Raw genomic sequence first — 18,418 nt, forward strand, 5'->3', positions numbered from 1 at the left:
ATGGCAGTGCCCCCCCTGGGAGTAACTCCCAGCCGAGGCCACCCCAGGCCCGGCGGGGAGCAGCGACCCGGCAGGGTCTGCGGCGCGCCCAGCCCGGGGCTCCTGTGGATGGCGCTGGCGCTCGCCCTGCTCGGCTCCCCAGCTCTCTGGACCCCGGCGGGGGCCCACCCGCTTCCCGCCCGAGGCCATTTCGCCAGTTTCAGTCGCGTAGCGCCCCAGCTCCGGGACACCTTCGGCTGGAGGAACCTCACCTGCCCAGCCTGCAAAAGCCTGTTCACCGCCATCGACTTCGGACTGCAGGTGAGTGCTGGAGGGGCCGCGGGGAGGCAGGCCCGAGGAGAGGCCGGGCCGCAGGGTCCCCAGGGGCGCCCCCGACCGGGAGAGGCTGGCACGCCGGACGTGCACTGGATTTGCTCTCCTTTAGGGACACCCGTGACTGTACCCTACCACTACCTCCATTGTGACCTTGTGGAGTAAGGAAAGTGCACATTATATGTTGAGCACTGTGCTAGCCATTTTCTACTGGTTAAATCAAGCCTGCGAGCTGGTTTCGCTACAGCTGTTATCTCCATTTTACGAATGAATAGAGTCCCAGAGAGATGAAGTCACTTGTCCAAGGGCCGACGACTGGCCAGGGGGAGACTGGGACTCCCATCCTGTTGTGCCTTTGCCTCGCACTTGGCACCTGAAGCCCCGAGCACCCTGCCTGGTACTAGCTACTCAAAAGGGACTTGAATTAAGACATATCCAGGGGTGTGGGACTAGATGAGGCTGCCTTGACCCTGTTAGGTGAGCTTTGTGAGGCTCCTCAGATAAACAGGGCCCTGCCCTTGTGTGTGTCCCCAAACCCTGGAGAGTCTGTCGTGCCCAGCCCAAATTTCAGGGCACGCTGCAGAAAGCCAGCTGAGCAAGCAAAGGCCTGAAATGCCACTGGACATGGAACTGAAGAGGAGGTGCTGCCTGAGTCACAGGACAGTATCTGTGGGAGGCAGGGGGTGCGCTGAGGTCTCTTCATGGTTGCAGCCCCAGTTTGGATGTGGAGGCCCAAAGGGTGGTAGCCAGGGGATGGCCTGGCCCCTGTGCTCTGTCTCTGACCTCTCACCACTGGGTCTTTCCACCATAGAGAGAGACCAATGTGGCCCGGGTGGGCTCCCTGGCCACCAGGCTGTGCAAGCTGCTGAAGATAGCACCACCCACCGTGTGCCAGTCAGCTGTCGAGCTCTTTGAAGATGACATGGTGGAGGTGTGGAGACGCTCAGTACTGAGCCCATCTGAGGCCTGTGGCCTGATCCTGGGCTCCACCTGTGGGCACTGGGACATTTTCTCATCTTGGAACATCTCTTTGCCAGCCGTGCCAAAGCCATCCCCCCAGCCGCCCAAACCCCCAGCACCAGGTGCCCCTGTCAGCCGGGTCCTCTTCCTCACTGACCTGCACTGGGACCGGGACTACTTGGAGGGCACAGACCCTGACTGTGAGGACCCACTGTGTTGCCGCAGGGGCTCTGGCCTGCCTCCCCCCTCCCGCCCAGGTGCTGGATACTGGGGCGAGTACAGCAAGTGTGACCTGCCCCTTCGGACTCTGGAGAGCCTGTTGAGCGGGCTGGGCCCCGCCGGCCCCTTTGATATGGTGTACTGGACAGGAGACATCCCTGCCCATAATGTCTGGCACCAGTCTCGCCAGGACCAGCTGCAGGCCCTGACCACGGTGACGGCCCTTGTGAAGAAGTACTTGGGGCCAGTGCCTGTGTATCCTGCCGTGGGCAACCACGAAAGCACACCCGTCAATGGCTTCCCCCCCCCCTTCATAGAGGGCAACCATTCTTCCCGCTGGCTCTATGAGGCCATGGCCAAGGCATGGGAGCCCTGGCTGCCTGCTGAAGCCCTTCGTACACTCAGGTACTTGAGGTCCATGGAAAAACAGGAGTGGAAAAGAAACGTGTTTGAAAGTGAAGGGAGCGGGGAACCTGGGCGTCATCTCTGACTGCTGTAGTGGGAGTCCTCTGCTCTCCTTTCTGGCCCTCCCTAATCTGACCCCACCTTCCATTCCCACCCTTATCTGCAGCCGCCCTCCTTCACAGGCCTGGCAGCATACCTTCTCCATTGCTAGTCTTTGCTCTGCTCATGTTGGCCCTCTCTAGAATGCTGTCCCCTCCTGTTTAATATCCTACCTTCCCCCAACTTTCCTGAGTGGCTTTTACTCCCCACTGTAGCTCACTTTTCTCTCTACCTTGAACCACCTAGAGCCCTTAGCCCTCTGGACCACTCTCTGCGTCACTCGGGCCCTATAATCATGCTGTGTGGTCTTCAGCTGGAGTGCGAGCTCCTTGAGGGTAGAGATGATGTTCTGTATGCCTCTGCCCTCCATCTGAGTGTCTAGTACAGGACTGAGCAAGCAGGACCAGGATTATGAGTGTTGACCCCTCATGTTCACTTTGTTTCAGAATTGGGGGGTTCTATGCCCTTTCCCCATGCCCCGGCCTCCGCCTCATCTCTCTCAATATGAATTTTTGTTCCCGTGAGAACTTCTGGCTCTTGATCAACTCCACAGATCCCGCTGGACAGCTCCAGTGGCTGGTGGGGGAGCTTCAGGCTGCTGAGGATCGAGGAGACAAGGTGAGAGAGAGTGGGGAGCATGATGGTGTAGGTGCCAGGGTTGGGGAGCTGCAAGCTCTTCCCAGCAGACTCCTGTTTGGAGCTGGAGCACCTGTGAGCAGAGCAGCTTCCAAAAACAGTGTTCTCTTGGGGTGCAGCTCAGGGTCCCCCTTAGAAGTCCTTCTGTTCACTCCCCCTCTCATAGGCCAGGAATGCCAGCCAGTACAGGAGAGATGAGTTCCAACTCTGCTGGCCAGGGGTCATCTGAACCTCTCCTTGTCCCGGTAACTGCCCTTCTCTCTCCCCACAGGTGCATATAATTGGCCACATCCCCCCAGGGCACTGCCTGAAAAGCTGGAGCTGGAATTACTACCGAATTGTAGCTAGGTAGGAGGGAGGTGGCGGTGGAGGGATGAAGAGTCTAAAGATTGAAATTCCCTTGAGCCTCTCACCATCCCTGCTGCCCCATCCGGGTGGGGAGGCTACATACTTGAATAGGATGGAAAAGAAGGTATCCTATCCCCCTCTGCCCTGGAACCTTCTGAATGATTCTTGTCTTCCGGCTAGGTACGAGAACACCTTGGCTGGTCAGTTCTTTGGCCACACTCACGTGGATGAGTTTGAAGTCTTTTATGACGAGGAGACCCTGAGCCGGCCGCTATCTGTAGCCTTCCTGGCACCCAGTGCGACCACCTACATCGGCCTTAATCCTGGTGAGTGAGGCAGAGGTCAGTTGTTGAAATAGGCGCAGTTGGTGGGAAGTTGGTGATGAAGGGGCGGGGTCTAGGCCAGCAAGGGGCTGGATGTGAGGCCCTCCTGCTACCATTGCGCCTTACAAGTCTCCAGCCAGCCCTCCTTCCTTGCAGGTTACCGGGTCTACCAAATAGATGGCAACTACCCCGGGAGCTCTCACGTGGTCCTGGATCACGAAACCTACATCCTGAACCTAACGCAGGCGAATGAGCCGGGAGCCACTCCGCACTGGCATCTCCTCTACAGGGCTCGAGAAACTTACGAGCTGCCCAATGCGCTGCCAGCCGCCTGGCACGACCTGGTATATCGCATGCGGGGCGACATGCGGCTATTCCAGACCTTCTGGTTTCTCTACCATAAGGGCCACCCGCCCTCAGAGCCCTGTGGCACACCCTGCCGCCTTGCTACTCTGTGCGCCCAGCTCTCCGCCCGCTCCGACAGCCCTGCTCTGTGTCGCCACCTGGCACCAGATGCAAGCCTCTCTGATGTCCAGAGCCTGCGGCCACGGCCACCATTCTGCTAGCACTCAGAGTTGGGAAAGTGCGTGTCTTAGGAAGGGAGCAAAAACCCCAGAAGGCTGCTGTGGTGAGAAGAGTGTCTGCGAAGAGCCTATCCTGGGCCCCAAGTACACGGGGAAAACGGCACCTTCTTTCCTGGAGCTGGGATGGCACGTCATGGAGGGGGATTGTCTGCTCTGCCTGTTCGCAACATCTAGGCTGCCCTGGGGCTGCTGTCCTTTCAGACTTGGGGCAGAGGTCTCAGTTGGCACTGCCCTGGGCACACCAGACAGGGGCTATGGCCCCAGGCCTGTGCTGGCCAGCCAGGAACACTGTGCTGCTGCTGCCTGGCTGTCAGGCTGTTACAATAAAGATAAGAGACTTGGACTCCAGATCCTCCCCCTCTGTGACTCCGTTTCTTTCAAGGCAGGCAGGGCAAGGGGACCTTCGGAACAGATCCTAACTGAGCGATCAGGGTAATGGGAGTGATGGTGTGGTGCGGGCACAGAAAGTGACACAGCTCAGCAGGGCAGACAGACTTTATTAGTGTTATCAGTACAGCAGAGGTGCCAGGGGGCAGGGGGGTCCATGTCTGGACTAATCCCCTACTTCTGCCCCTGCTTGGACCCTACAAAGATGGGGCCTGGCTTAGAATTCTTCTGCTCCACCTGCAATGTGGGGATGGAGAGGGGGGCTGGTCTTGCTTCCTGTTCCTCTTGTCATCAATCCAGTATTGTCACTTCCTTGAAGGGATTGGATATCTCCCTCCCCAGCCCCTAGCAGGGAACCCAGCTACTGAGGAGGGGCAGCTTGGGAGGGGAGTGGGGCTGAGGCCTAAGAATAGCCTCTAGCCCCCCCCTCCCCCCCGCCCCATAGCCTTGAGTTCCCTGGCGCCCAATGCAAGCAGGTAGAGGAAGAACTGAGGGCTTCAGGGGGTGTGGGCCCCCAGGCGTTTGGGCTTGAGGGAACCCCACAGCGACTGGACACCCCTGCGGACAGTCCACCCGACACGCCGGGCAACGGACTCAGCAGGGGGTGCAGGGAGGCAGGAGGTGGAGGCCTGGGAGCGGGCATCCAGACACTTCTGGTAGCGGAGCTGCAGAGACAGGTGGGCAGTCATTCTCCAGCCTGCCCACCTGGGTCAGTGTCAGCACCCCCACCAACCAACCCACTTACCATGCACGCAGCCTGCACAGCTTCTGAGAGGCTGGCAGCATTCGGCTCGCACCAGAACATGTGGCAGCAGAAGGAGGCCGGGCCTGCAGCCATGATGAATGCAAATGTGTGGACATCTCTGCCCACTGCCAGGAAGGATAGGAAGCGCACCCGACACTCTCCCAGCACCGCCTCTGTCTGCAGGGAGGGAGCCCAGTTAGTGAGGAACAGCCAGACTCTGTTCTACTGGCACATCCACCTCACCGGCAGCACTTGCCCTCACTTCCCACCCCACCCCCAGGTCCCCCTCCATGGCAAAGCACTGCCATGCCTTCTCTCACCCCAGGTCTTTACCTGCTGATGCAAGATGGTGAGGGTGGCAGGGGCCACGCTGACATGGCTTGGGGTCCACTGCTCACGGCTACTGGAGGACAGGACTGACTCCAGGGCCCCATTTATTACATCTACCCCTAGAAGACATGGACACAAACATGGCACCACTGGAGGTGGGGAGAAGACACCCCTGATCTACCCAACTTTCCAGCTCTGCTCAGTCAAACCCAGGGCCTTTGCTCTATCCCCACCTCACCAGCCTACAGCTCCTGACAGTACTGCACAAGTGTCCCCAATGGTGCTGCACAGTATCCCTGCCTCGGTGCTTTCCTCCTCGGTTTTGGTGACTTGCCACTTTTCTGGTTTCTTCCATCTTGAATCCTAGGCTTGGTTTTCTTCACTAATTCTCCCTCTCCTTTCAGCCTTCTAACTAGATCGTCTGAAGCTCTGACCTCCCACATCTTATTTAATCCATGTTCAGACCTATGCTTCACGAAACTCCCAAATCAGCCCCTCAGGCCAGTCTTCTCCCAAGACCCTATTTGTTTTTTTAAGATACCTCTTTGAGGAAATGTTTACTCTTGGGTCACACTGCGTTAAATCATTAAGTGCCTTACAACAATCTCACAGTAAATTCTTTCATCACCGTTTTATAGATAAGGAAGCTTATAGAAATCAGGTAATAAACCTTAGGTCACATGGAGAATGGGGATCTGAACAGTGGTAGTCTGCTTCCAGGGCCTGGGTTCTTAGCCAGGCCTTTCCTTGCCTCTTCTCTATATTCCTAGTTTCCAAAACTAGAAGGGCTGTCAAAATCTTAGTTGCACTTGATAATTCTTATAATGTGCTCAAAGGCTAAGGAACCCAAGTTTCCTGGCTTTCAGATCAGCCAGCTTTCCTTGCAACACACTGGTTTCCTCCACTTCTGCTTGCACTCAGTGAAGAACCCAGGCAGCAGCACATGGCATTGTGGAAGCATGGGTTCTGGTTCTTGCACCACTCAGAACTGGCTGTGTGATCTACGTGTCTTTACCCCTGCAGGGAAGAGGCAAGAGTGAAAAATGCCAACGCAAAAGTAGACGCCTCTGTGGTCCCTCTTTTTAAAAAAATATTTTTACTGATTTTGAGAGAGGGAGGGGGAGGGGAAGGGAAGGGAGGAGGGGGGAGGGAGGGAGAGGGAGAGGGAGCAACACTGACATGAGAGTATAACGTCCATCGGCTGCCTACTGCACATCCCCTCCTGGGGATCAAGCCTGCAACCTGGGCATGTGCCCTGACCAGGAATCGAACAGGCAACCTTTTGGTGCATGGACAGCACCCAACCCTCCTGGGCCCTCTTGCCCCTTTTGGTGCCTCTGGGCTCTCACTGGAAGCAGACTACCTAGGCCTTTTTTGGGCAGAGGACAAATGTCTTCCCCTACAGTCTTCCAAAGCATGCTAGTCCTCCAAAACCTGGCCTCATCTGAGCTGTCAATTCTCATATTTTACTGCTTCCTGAGCTTCAGATGACTTATGGGAACATTTATTAATATCTCATCTTAGCAAATACCCTGTGAGGCAGGTGGGGAATACAAATGAGAGAGGATGCCCTCGGGGGAATACAGACTGTCATGGAGGGAAAAGCCTCTATCTGGAAGGCACCTTCCCCCCTTGACTGTCTGAGAAACTCCTGATTCTCATCCTTCGGGGTTCACCCAGGCCCCACCTGGGAAGCCTTCCCTGCTGCAGGGCAAAGAGAGAGTGTTGCTGGGTCAATTCTTAGTGAAACATCAAATAAATAACTGCTGGAAAACCTTTCCCACACTGGATGGCAATCTCAAGGGCAGAAACCAAGTCTCACTCATCTCTGTGTTGCCAATTCTAGCACAGGTCTTATCCACTGAAGGATTTCCAGATGCGTGAGCAAGTCACCCTCAAGGCAGCATGTGCCAATGCATCCAAACTGGTATAACCAAGTAACCCGGGAGTCCACGGAAGGATAATGCAAGCAGGAGTGGGTGGGCAGGTCAGACTGCAGAGAGCTGTGATGGTTATGACACTGAGGCCAGTCAACAGAAAGTTCCAAAGATCATAAGCTCTGGATGAGACATCAAGTCAAACTGCTTAAGAAGCAGATGGGGCCCTGGTTGGTGTGGCTCAGTTGGTTGGAGCATCACCCTGTACACCGAAGGGTTGCAGGTTTGATTCCTAGTTGGGGCACATACCTAGGTTGTGGGTTTTATCCGTGGTCGGTGTATGTACCAGAGGGCAACCAATCAATGTTCCTCTCTCACATGGATGTCTCTCTCTCTCTTTCTCCCTTCCTCTCTCTAAAATCAATAAAGAGCCTATCCTCCAGTCGGGGGTGGGGAGGGCGGGGAGCAGCAGTAGCAGATGAGGCTGTGAGGCTGAAGCCTGGCCTCAGAGTGTGGGAGGATCAGCATGGAGTCAGGGGAAAGCAGTGGAAGAGCGAGGCCTCGAAAAAGCCTGAGTTGGTGACAACTCAGGACCGAAACCTACACCCTAAGTCCTAGCCCCACTCTCCCAATCCAGTTGTTGCCTTCAACATACTATATAACTTACTTATTTCGTTGCCTGTCTCTCCTGGCTAGAGTGTCAGCCACCTGAAGGCAAGAATCTTTGTCAGTTTTGCTCATTAATGTATACCAAGAACCCAGAATAGTGCCTGGCACAAACCAGACAGTCAGCAGTCATTGGTTGAGTGAATGAATATGGCAGCTTCAGCAAAGGTTAAACTCCCAGAGGTTAAAAAAGGGAGAAGATAAAGCAAGTGAGTTTAGAGCCAGCCTACTGGTGTGAATGACGTGGCTTCAACCAAGCAGACCCACTGAGCTAATGGGCAACAGACGGGCCGTCAAGGGCTGCAGACAGATGACTAAGTGTAGTGAGAACCTGGGTAAGGTGGCAGGTGGATATGCGAGTGGGGGTAGTAACTGGAAGAGGCAACAAGGGGTTAGAAGCTGAGGGTAGGAGGAAGAAATGAGCGTGAACGTGTAGTGGTCAGCGGAGCCTCCTTTCTGCTCCCTCAGCACACTTTTCTCACTCCAGCTCTACATCTGAAGCAGCGCTATTGGGTCTAACCAGAAGAGCCACTCCTCTGCAAGTGCGGCCTTCCCTCAAACTCCAGCTCAATCCCTACCCGTCCTAAGAAGGGCTCCCTCACTGACTGTAAGGTCTTTAAAGTCAGCATGATTTGAGGAGAAGAGGGAGGAACTGAAGATGCCCAGGGTTTGAGCCATAGGACTACCATCTTCTGGCTGTGTTACCCAAGGCAGGTCTCGTTCATTCATACATTTGTTTATCCATTCACCAATCACGGCTGAGTTCTTCCTGTCTTTTGACATGACACCCAACCACTCCTTGAAGCAGTCTTTCTCCTCTGAACTCTTGCCTCCTGCTCTCACTATCACCGGCAGTTTCATCTGCCTCCACCACCCATTCAGTGTTGAAGGGCCTCAAGGCTGGGCCTAGCCCCATTTCCCTTTCACTGTAGGCTGCCTACTTTCTAGAGTCAGTCTTCTCCATACTCATGGCCTTGATTACCTCTACAACCCAAGGACACCCACTATTTGTGTCTCTAGTCCAGACCTCCCCTCTGTGAATCCAGATGCCTACTTGTTTGCCAGTCAGCTTCCCCAAGGCACCTCAAACTCTGTGCATTTAAAATTGAACTCACAATCGCAACACCAAAACTGGCCTCTTGCAGTGTCTACCTTTAGAGAATGGCCCCACCCCACACTCAGTTCAAAGGCCAGGAAGCCAGGAGTCACCCTCAACGCCTCTGTCCCTCACCTCATATTCAATCAATCACCAAGGCCTACTGACTTCAATTGCCTAACTTTCTCTCTCTCTTTGTCACCTGTCTAAATATCTCTTGAACCGGCACACTCCTTCTCAGTTCCTTCAGAGTCCAAGATATTCCCCATGCCGGCCGCCACTACTGCAAGATGCTCCTGAGTTCTCCACATCCGTCTCCACCACTGAACATTCCCCGTGTATGACACAGCCAAAGTAAGCTTTACAAAATTCAAATCTGACTATGCCCAGAGCTCGCCTGAAAACCCTTCCAGAGCTCCTTGCTGTTCTTAGGGTGAAGGGCAAATGTTCACACGGCCCGTGAGGTTCCACATGGTCTGACCACTGCCCAGCCCCCAGCCCCATCTGGCACCACTGAACTTCTCTCAATACCTTTGAGGAACCAAAGTGCCTTCTGCTCTGGGTCCTCAGACACTGTTCATTCCCTATGCCTGGAATGGTCTTCCCCTCCTCACTCCCACCTCCATCCCACTTTACCACACTAGCTCCTCTTCATTTTTTTAAATCTCAGTTCAAGTGTCACTTTCCTAAGTAAGTCTTTGCTGACTCCCTGGACTAAATGAGGTTTCTCTGTTATGTGGTTTGATAGCACCTTGCTACTTTCTTTCAATGAATGACTCAACTTCTAATTATACATTTATTTGTGTGATTATTTGATTAGTTCCTGTTTTTTCCTAATGTAACCTTCATGAGAGCAGGACTATGGCCATTGTTTTTCCAGGACCTGGCACTTGGCGGTAGGCTTCACAGGTATTTGCTAAGTGAATGAACAAATAAATAACAGGTACTATGAGTGCACTGGAAATATCAGAGTAAACCAGATAGTCTCTACTTTCAGCTTTCTTATCTATAAAATGGGGATTATCATAATCACAACCTCACAGGATCATCAAGAATTAAATGACATATAAGAAAGCAGTTTTCAAACAATAAAGCACATGGGCAATTATACTCACTGCTTCCTCTGTAGATGCTCACAGCCCATAGTTGGTCCTGTAATACCAAATCCAGCTCCCAGCCCCTGTCTGGTGTCTCCAGTCATCTAAGACCTGCCTCCCACCCCAATCAAAGCTTCTCTGTGGGATTCAAGAGTGGGTCTCCCTATGTGCCTGCATCACTGGTTCGCACTCAGTGAAGGGAGGCCAACTGCTGCGATAGGCAGGACACAGAGTGCAGCTGGGACAGAAGTACAGGAGGTGGGAAGAATTTTGAAGGACAGGGTGGCATCAAGCATGAGGAAGGTCTGGTAAAAGAGACATTGGGAGGAAGAGCTTTGGGATCGAGGTGGTGGTCCCTGAGTGAAGGAGAACATACATACCAACAGGTTTAGCAACAGGCACATTCCCCAGGTAATAGACTTGGAACTTTTGTACCAACTCATTCTTAGGCGCCGGGAATTCCACTGTGGGAAAGAAGAGGAACCTTAGTCATGGTGGCAGATCTTGCTCATTCCCAGTCCCCATCACAAGGGCATGAGTTGGACATTCCAGCCAAGGCCCTACATCCATCCACCCTTTCCCACTTCCTCCCTTTAACCAAAGTCCCTCCACTCATTTGGTCCAGAGAATTTAGTGTCCATTTTTCTATCTTGTCTGGTCAGTAGCTAGTGCCTCTTTTGGGGTCACCCCACCTTTGCCAACAAAGCTGAGCTGGACATGGAGGGTTGTGACACTGACCTTGGAAAGGGACATCCACAAGTTTAGAGTGATCCAGGGAGAGTCCATTGACCAAGCAGCGGGCATTGCGCCTTTCTGCCATGATCTGAGGAAGAGGGGAGCGAAGGAAGGTCTGTTAGGGTTTCCTAGTTCTGGAGCTCCCCACCCCCACTAGTGACCCCACCCACACTCTTGTAGAGTAAAGGTGGTAGCTAATCCAGAGAGCAGATGGGGTCGTGCCTTAGAGCAGATCTCATGTAGGCTGGTGGCGATGTTCTTGGCGGGTGCCTCACAGCGAAACACGTGGCACTTGAGCATCTGGGTCAGCTTATCTCGAGCTACGTAGGCAAAGTCCCTGTTGGGGGAAGGGCACATCAGTGTCTCCCGGTGCCATCCAGCAACAAGCCTCATCCCCACCACACCCACACCTTCCTCCAAGGCTTCTGCCCTCAGATGGTGTCCTGTGGGTGCTGCCTTCTGGCTGGAGGGTAGACAGGCAAGCATGGCAAGGTGAGGGAGAAAGGGTAAGCATAGTGGGCAGGAAAGGGCAGGGCAGAATAGAGAAACTTGGGTGCTTCGAGGCATGGGTGCGGTTATGGGAGGAGGGAGGAAGTAAATAGGCATAGTACCTCTCTCTGGATCCAGCAGCACAAGAGAGGCAAAGAACAGAGTTAGGGAGGAGGGCCCCGCTCTGGCTGCTGGATGAGCCCCCACCCTAGGACCCCAGGCCCTGCGCCCACCTTCCACTGTCCCGCCCGACGCCCCATACACGAATGCTGACGATGGGCTGGGCGTGCAGCAGGGCCTGGCTCTGCGGCTCCACCAGCTTTAGCGTCTCATCTTCCAACTGCAGCAGCAGATCCTTTCCCTGCAGGCCCAGGAAGCAGGCACTCCTTGGTGTCCCAGCTGGGAAGGTGGCCAAGCTCTGCCACCTCCAGTTCAGAGGAGGTCAGCCATAGCTCTGGGACCCTTGCTTGGGTGTCAGACCACCCACTCTGCAGGTGACACTTGAGTAGAGGTCACACCTGTCATTGCTTACTCCTTTTATCATCCCCATCCAGGTTAGACAACCATCTCCCAAGATCCTGACCTGGGGTCACACATCCGTCTCATAAGGCTATCACTTAGGGTGGGTCCACATCTCCCTCCCCCAGCCCCCACCTGGGCAGCTCAGCTCTCCCATCTTTCTCAGTTCCCTTCAGTTTCCCACTGCACCAAAGCCCACCAGCCGGGCCCTCACCTCCCCCCAGCCCCCAGACATGGGGTCGTGCAGATTGTTTTTGTGGTAGCAGAGCTGACGGATGCAATTGTTGACAGCCACGCTGCTGCGTCCAGGGGCCAGCTCCTCCTCGGTCATCTCCACCCAGCCTAGGGAGCGCACGGCAAAATACTGCCAGACACAGAAGGGGGGGTGGGAGGTAGAGGGTCTGAGATGCGACTGGAGGAGCCCCCAACACAGGACAAAGGGACTCTGTTGAGACCAGAGGAGTCCCTGACTCAGAACGTGGGGATGGGTGTTCTAAGCTAAGACTGAGAAGCTCCCCAGACAGGATCTAGTTGGTGGGAGGGTTGCTGGTCTCAGAGGAAACCCCTGCTAGTACAAGGAAACATCTGAGCCAAGCCTGGACGGGCCTCCTGTCAGGTCGCCGGGCTGGCTGATTTAAAAACTGAAGTACCTCCAGCTCAGACACAGGGGTCTGTGTGGAGAACCCTAACTCAGGACCTGGGGAGCTGTACTGAGACCAGAGATGCCCCCCAGGACATGACACGAGGGGCCTTCCTGCACACAGAGGGGCCCCAGCCTGGGGAATGGGCATTGGTCTTGAACAAACCTTAGTCCCTGGGTTGGCATTCCTTTGGGGCAGCTTCTCTTCCTCTTGGGGCAATGGCTCTGGGCTGGAGGCAGATGGTAACACTTGGTACAGGCCCCCAAATATGGAGCTGTCCCCAGGTACCTTCCCAATAGACCCAGCCCACTGCCAGCCCACTGCATAGTGCCTTCCCACTCACCTAAGGCTCTGAGCCGGGAAGGGCAGTGTCCCCTCCTCAGGGTCCTTCAATCCCAGATCCATTGGGGCCTCCTCACTGGATTCGTCCTTGGGAAGGGTAGAGAGGAATCAGGACCAAAAGCATGCCCCTTCTGCAGCTCCTCCATAGTGAAACAGGTCCCCCCACTCACCTTCCAAAACTCTCCATCCTCAAAGCCTTCTCCGTGGACAAAGCCTGTCCAGGTGAGCTAGGAGGGGAACAGGAGCAGTGAGTGGGCGGCTCATCTTGCACCAGCAGCACCACCCCTGCACCCCAGTTAAAATACAACAGGCCTGTGAGCCTCACCTGGGACTCCTCTCGGGGGCTGCTCCCCTGGGAGGGGGAGGTCCGGCCAGGGGGCTCCCACTGGGTGGTCCCGGTCGGGATGTGCCAGTAGTAGGTCCCTGAGGTGTCCTGAACTCTCATCCATCCAGCCGGCAGGTCGGAATCCGTCTCGAAGGCGTTGGGGTTCCAGAAGGAATCTGTAAGGTGGGGGCTTAGTGAGAGTCTGCCCACCCAACAAGCAGACAGCGGGTGCTCATGCCCAGTCCCCTCCCTCAGACCCCATGGTGGACAAGAGGGATGGGGGAAGGGCTCCAGTACAACATGCTTCCTTCTTCCCCCGAAAGCCTGCTGTCTAGAGTGACCGCACGGGGGGCCATCAGCAGGGAACATGGCTCAGGACTCCTCCTGGGCCCTGCTCCTGGCTAATGAAGCCATATAGAGGGAAGGAGAAAAGCAGAGAGACGGCAGGGAGGTTAGGTGACCCCAACTGACCTCCTGTCATACAGATCCATATCTCAGGTGCACAGACTTGCCAGTTCCTGCATACACATGTGCACATACACACACAAGCCCTACTATACACCTGTGCAGCCAACACAAACACAAGGGTATGTACACACAGAAAATGGGCAAACACACTCACCAACTCTAGCCATACACTAATGCAGACACCATGCACATAGGTGTGCACACACAGGTATATATACCAGCGCCGGCCACACACAAGTACAGAGACCACACCCACAGCGACCCCCAACAGATGTGCAGGTACCACATACTGAATGCATACTCAGACACACAACATACGGCAACCCTTGCCACGTGTGTGAGACGCCGCAGACCTCACACCCTGACCCTTACAGACGCAGGCAAACATTTTGTGCACGTGCTGGCACTCCGTGCACCTGTGACATACCTCGCCCTCCCCTGGCTGACACCACCACTCCATCCCTATGGCCCAGTTCATGCCTCCTCCGCCTCTGCCCTCCCTGCCATCCCCACCCCACATTGTGCCCAGCCCCGTGCCTTCCCTCACCTGGGCTGCTGTCCTGCAGGATGATGGCCAGGAAAAAGTCCTGGGAGAACATGGCGCTCATTGCCAGCCCCTCCTGCCTCCACCCTCCCTTCTCACAGCCCCTCCAGCCCAGCCAGCTGGGCTCACAGCCTGGTGCTGGGCTGCAGAGAAAAGCTCATCCCGCCCCCTTCTCACCAGGGCAGAGTGCCTGCCAGGCAAGATCCTCCTCCGCTTGGAGCTACCTAGGGAGGGGCCAGGACTACCAGGGGAGGGGATCTCCTGGGGTAAAGAGGGAGGGTGCTCATAAGACCCCAGCCCTTTCTACTCACATCTCTTCTTTCTAATCCTGGCTCCCCTCCCCCAATCCTGAATCTCCATGCCACCCCACCGTGGTGACCTCAGTGCCAGTCAAGCCCCATCTTAGTGGCACAAGGATGCTCAGCCCCTTGGGAATACCCCAGTCCCCTGGGGCCCTGCAAGCTGGAGCTCTGAGCACAATCAGGGTGTGGCTCCAAGGTTCCCGGGGATGCCTCCCCTCCCCAGAACCTGCCCAACAGTTTGAGCCTGAGAGTGGGCCTTGAGGGCATGGGCCCCAGCAAGCTTGAGGCTGGGCTTGGGGCTTCCCAGTACCAACCCCCTCACCTGCCAGGGCCCAGCTAGGCTGCAGCGTCTCCTCGGCAACCGCAGCACCAGGACAGGCTGGGAGCGCCCAGTCTGCTGACGTGCTTCGCGTTACCAAGGAAACCAGGAATCCTGACTGGTCCAAGAGGCAGCACTGAGGGACAGGCAGTCCCCAGACCCAGGCTGCTGAGCAACCAGGCACAGGGGGCTGGGAGTGGGTGTGGTTACACCAGGGTGGCTGCACACTTAAGGTGAGAGTTATTTGAGCAGGTACCTCACCACCCTCACCTTCCAAATGTGGTGGGCTCAGAGAGGAGGGGCTCGTCCTGCCCACCCAGCCTTCTAGTGGGTCACAGCCACCTCCCTCCCCACCCCCACGCTTAACCTCAGGCCCTAGGGAATTAAAATGCCAGCTCTTCCCCAGAGACCTTCCATTGCCTTCTGGGCTCAACTGCCAAACCTTCCAAGATCATCAGCACCCGGGGCAGGCATGCCCTTCACAGCCACACACTTCTGGAAAGTCATACACCTCTCGAATCTGGGGACCAAGTCGCCATCTTCTGACTGAGTCACACACACCAATCCATCTGCCATCCACGTCAGCCTGTACCTTCCTGCTTCAAAGAGCTTCTTCCTTCCGATCTGTCCTGGAGGGGCCGCTCTCCTGCCCTGACCATCTGGGAGGCCCTTCTGGAGCTTGGCACATCTCCGCCAAGCGCTACCTACCTCCGAGTCGTTACCATAACCCAGGCTACTAATACTCCTTACCTGGACCATGGCAACAGCTTCACAGTGGCCTCTCCCTAGTCTAGTCTCTGCCAGTCTGGGCTGCTCATCACAGCCCCAATAACTGTTCTGACATGCTCAACTGATGAAATTACTCTCCAGTTTAATACTTTTTTTTTTAAAATATATCTTTATTGATTTCAGAGAGAGGAAGGGAGAGGGAGAGAGAGAGATAGAAACATCAATGATGAGAGAGTTGTCATTGATCAGCTGCCCCCTGCACGCCCCCGACCCGGGATCGAGCCTGCAACCCGGGCATGTGCCCTGACCAGAAATTGAACTGAGATCTCCTAGATCCTGTGTCCATGCTCAACCACTGAGCCACGCCCGGCCAGGCCAGTTTAATACTCTTAATTGTCCTCTCTTTGCCCTCAGGATGGAATCCAAATCCCCCCACCCCCACCCCAGGGTTTGTGTGCTGTCAGGAGTCCCTAACCACCAGCCTCTCAGGCTTATCTCTGACCACCCCCAACCCCCTACTCTCTCTCTCCCCCTGCCTTGGGCATGCCCCTCTTCCTCTCCAAGCCCAACCTCCCTGCCCTCTATCCTCACTTGGCTATTACCAACTCCTCCTTCAGGCATCAGAGTAAAGGTTACTTCTCAAAACTAGCCCATCCCCCTGTCCCCAACATGCACACAGGCAGGGTTAGATGCCACTCATGAACCTCCCCTGTCCCAGCGAGGGTCATGCTGATTCTAACTGCCTGTGTGCTTCTGTCTCCCCCCCTGGACTGAGAGTGTATGAGGGCAGGGAACCTGTCCCCTGCAGTATGCATTTCCAGCCTTCAGGACAAGGTCTGGCAGAGAATATGAACCCCACGCAGGTTCTCAAGTTCATTCATTCATTGCTCATTCATTCATTCACTTTTTTTATATACTTTCCCTTTTTTTAATCCTCATCGGAGGATATTTTGTCCATTGCTTTACAGAGAGAGTGGAAGGTGGTGGGGGGGGAGAGAAAGAGAAACATCAATGTGAGAGAGACACATCAATTGGTTGCCTCTTGCACATGCCCCGACTGGGGCTGGGGATCAAGCCTACAACCAACGTATGTGCCCTTGGCTGGAATCACACCCGGGACCTTCAGTCCACAGGCCGACGCTCTAACCACTGAGCCAAACCGGCTAGGGCCCATTCACTTATGCATTCAATCAACAGCTTTGTGGAGATGCTCAAGTAGGAAGGAGAAAATAATTTTTGCTCAATTCTAGACCTCCTCTGTGGCTTTCATGATTATAACAACATAATTACAAAGGAGTAAGCCCTTCCCTGGGCTGGCCCCACACAGCCACCCTCAGTTTCCATAGCCTCCACCACAGTGTGATCCTTGACCATCCTCTTGCCACACCAATGCCCTTGCTAAGGTCACTGCCCATGCCTGGCATAACTTCCTCAGGTCTCCAGCAGTTCTATCTTCCTATCCCAGAAGGTTCATAGGTGTGGCTACCACATCCCAGGAGCCCTCTCCATTGTTTTGCCTCTGACTCCCATTCCAAGGGCAGAGATTGCAAACCAGCAACCTGGAAACAGGTGCAAGCCTCAGAGCGATTTTGTGAGGCCTGCAAGGTATTTTTTTTAATAACAGCAATGTTAACATTTAGAATCTAGAATAGTTTACATCAATATCTAGGTTTCAGTTTCCTTTGAAAAGTTATAAGAACTGGCTCCACTGAGATTACATTCTCCCAAACCCAACCCTATAAATAAAGAGCTGGGCTGAAAGAGCAGCTGTTCCCTTTAGAGGGGGCCCAGGCAATGACCACCGAAGGCCACTGACATCACAAAAGAAAGAGGCAATCAGACTTTGCCTTTGATAGAAGAACTCAATGCCACCTATAAAGTGTCCTTGCAAAAACCAAACGCAAAAAACTCTCAAATCTGAATCTGATCAAGGCTATAGAACTCACTGCCAATTTACAGGAACCCTGGGGGAAGGGAACATGTTCAGCACCACCATAGGGAGAGGAAGTGCAAAACCCGACCATACAAAACCCAGAGCAGACACCACAGCAGCTTCCATTAAAAAACAACTGCAAGCAAAAATAAAGTCAGAGAGGTGGAGGGATAACATAGACATCAAAAGAAAATTAGAGAGACATATCAACCATCAAAAGGTATGGACCTATTTGGATATTGACTCAAATAATAAAAGTTTTTTAAAAGGCAAGGAGGATATTTATTAGACAACTGGGAAAATGTAAACATTCACTAAATAACTGATGATATTAAAGAACTATCGCTAAATTTCTGTAGACGTGATAATGGTATTGTGAATTTTTAAAGAGTTTTATTTCTTAGAAATGTATGGGCAAACATTTATGGATGAAAATGTTTGCTTCAAAATAACCTAGGCTGGGGCCCAGGAGTAGGTGGGGGTGGAGTACAGATGCGGCAAGCTTAGCCAGTTGTTTAAAATCACTGAAACTGGGTCCTAGGTAGGATCAGGTTTGTTACTCTGTTTGCTCTGCTTTTGTATGTTTGAAAGTGTCCATAACAAGAGTTTTGAAAGGGGACAGTGTGCAGCCCTTGGCTCACCTGAACCACATGCTCCCTGCAAAGGTTCCACAGCTTGGGGTCTGAGTCTGGTGCCTGCTGCCTGCTGCCTGGTGCGGGGGAGTCTTTCCTAATCTTTACTTACACCCCCATCCTCCAAATGCCCAGCTTGTGGCTACAGCCCATTATCTCTGCCCTGTGCTCTCAGCTCTGCCTGCACCTCTTATGTATTATTAGCAAATGTGGAGATACAACTTATTTAAAAGGGACACATTTAATGATCATCCTTGGAGTCTGAATATCTATTCTTCCCCCGCCCCCCAACCCCCAAAGAAGCATGTTTATTCTTCCTTTGCTTCCTAACTTAGTAAATATCCTATTCCTGATAC

General features: G+C 54.1%; 2 protein-coding genes across 4 annotated transcripts in view; one reads left to right on the forward strand and one right to left on the reverse strand.

Annotated features, from left to right (window-relative positions):
• SMPD1 (sphingomyelin phosphodiesterase 1) lies at positions 1–4,234 on the forward strand. The gene is made up of 6 exons (XM_016217249.2): positions 1–300; positions 1,124–1,896; positions 2,442–2,613; positions 2,903–2,979; positions 3,160–3,305; positions 3,459–4,234. Exons 1-6 carry the CDS (start codon positions 1–3, stop codon positions 3,866–3,868), a joined length of 1,878 nt encoding a protein of 625 aa, XP_016072735.2. The 3' UTR covers positions 3,869–4,234.
• APBB1 (amyloid beta precursor protein binding family B member 1) overlaps positions 4,216–18,418 on the reverse strand; it is a 24,189-nt gene continuing 9,986 nt past the window's right edge. For 2 of the 3 annotated variants that reach the window (XM_016217273.2, XM_016217275.2), the window contains exons 3-14: positions 13,136–13,311; positions 12,981–13,037; positions 12,812–12,897; positions 12,634–12,697; positions 12,042–12,191; positions 11,542–11,669; positions 11,042–11,156; positions 10,823–10,907; positions 10,465–10,548; positions 5,352–5,467; positions 5,019–5,195; positions 4,219–4,938 (exon numbers count right to left, since the gene is read on the reverse strand). In XM_016217273.2, coding sequence (XP_016072759.2) covers positions 4,771–4,938; positions 5,019–5,195; positions 5,352–5,467; positions 10,465–10,548; positions 10,823–10,907; positions 11,042–11,156; positions 11,542–11,669; positions 12,042–12,191; positions 12,634–12,697; positions 12,812–12,897; positions 12,981–13,037; positions 13,136–13,311 — 1,406 coding nt within the window. In that variant the 3' untranslated portion in view covers positions 4,219–4,770. Of the gene's footprint in view, positions 4,939–5,018; positions 5,196–5,351; positions 5,468–10,464; positions 10,549–10,822; positions 10,908–11,041; positions 11,157–11,541; positions 11,670–12,041; positions 12,192–12,633; positions 12,698–12,811; positions 12,898–12,980; positions 13,038–13,135; positions 13,312–18,418 lie in introns of all 3 variants that reach the window. The other variant, XM_087821705.1, reaches the window with a different exon arrangement.

This window comes from Miniopterus natalensis, chromosome 11 (assembly GCF_054644295.1).
Source record: "Miniopterus natalensis isolate mMinNat1 chromosome 11, mMinNat1.hap1, whole genome shotgun sequence".
Classification (NCBI taxonomy): Eukaryota; Metazoa; Chordata; class Mammalia; order Chiroptera; family Miniopteridae; genus Miniopterus; species Miniopterus natalensis.

Excerpts from the sequence above, each read along its gene's own strand:
- SMPD1 (XM_016217249.2), top strand. The coding sequence starts at position 1 with ATGGCAGTGCCCCCCCTGGGAGTAACTCCCAGCCGAGGCCACCCCAGG. Across the intron at positions 301-1,123 it reads CCATCGACTTCGGACTGCAG|AGAGAGACCAATGTGGCCCG; the intron begins GTGAGTGCTGGA and ends TTTCCACCATAG. Across the intron at positions 3,306-3,458 it reads CTACATCGGCCTTAATCCTG|GTTACCGGGTCTACCAAATA; the intron begins GTGAGTGAGGCA and ends CCTTCCTTGCAG.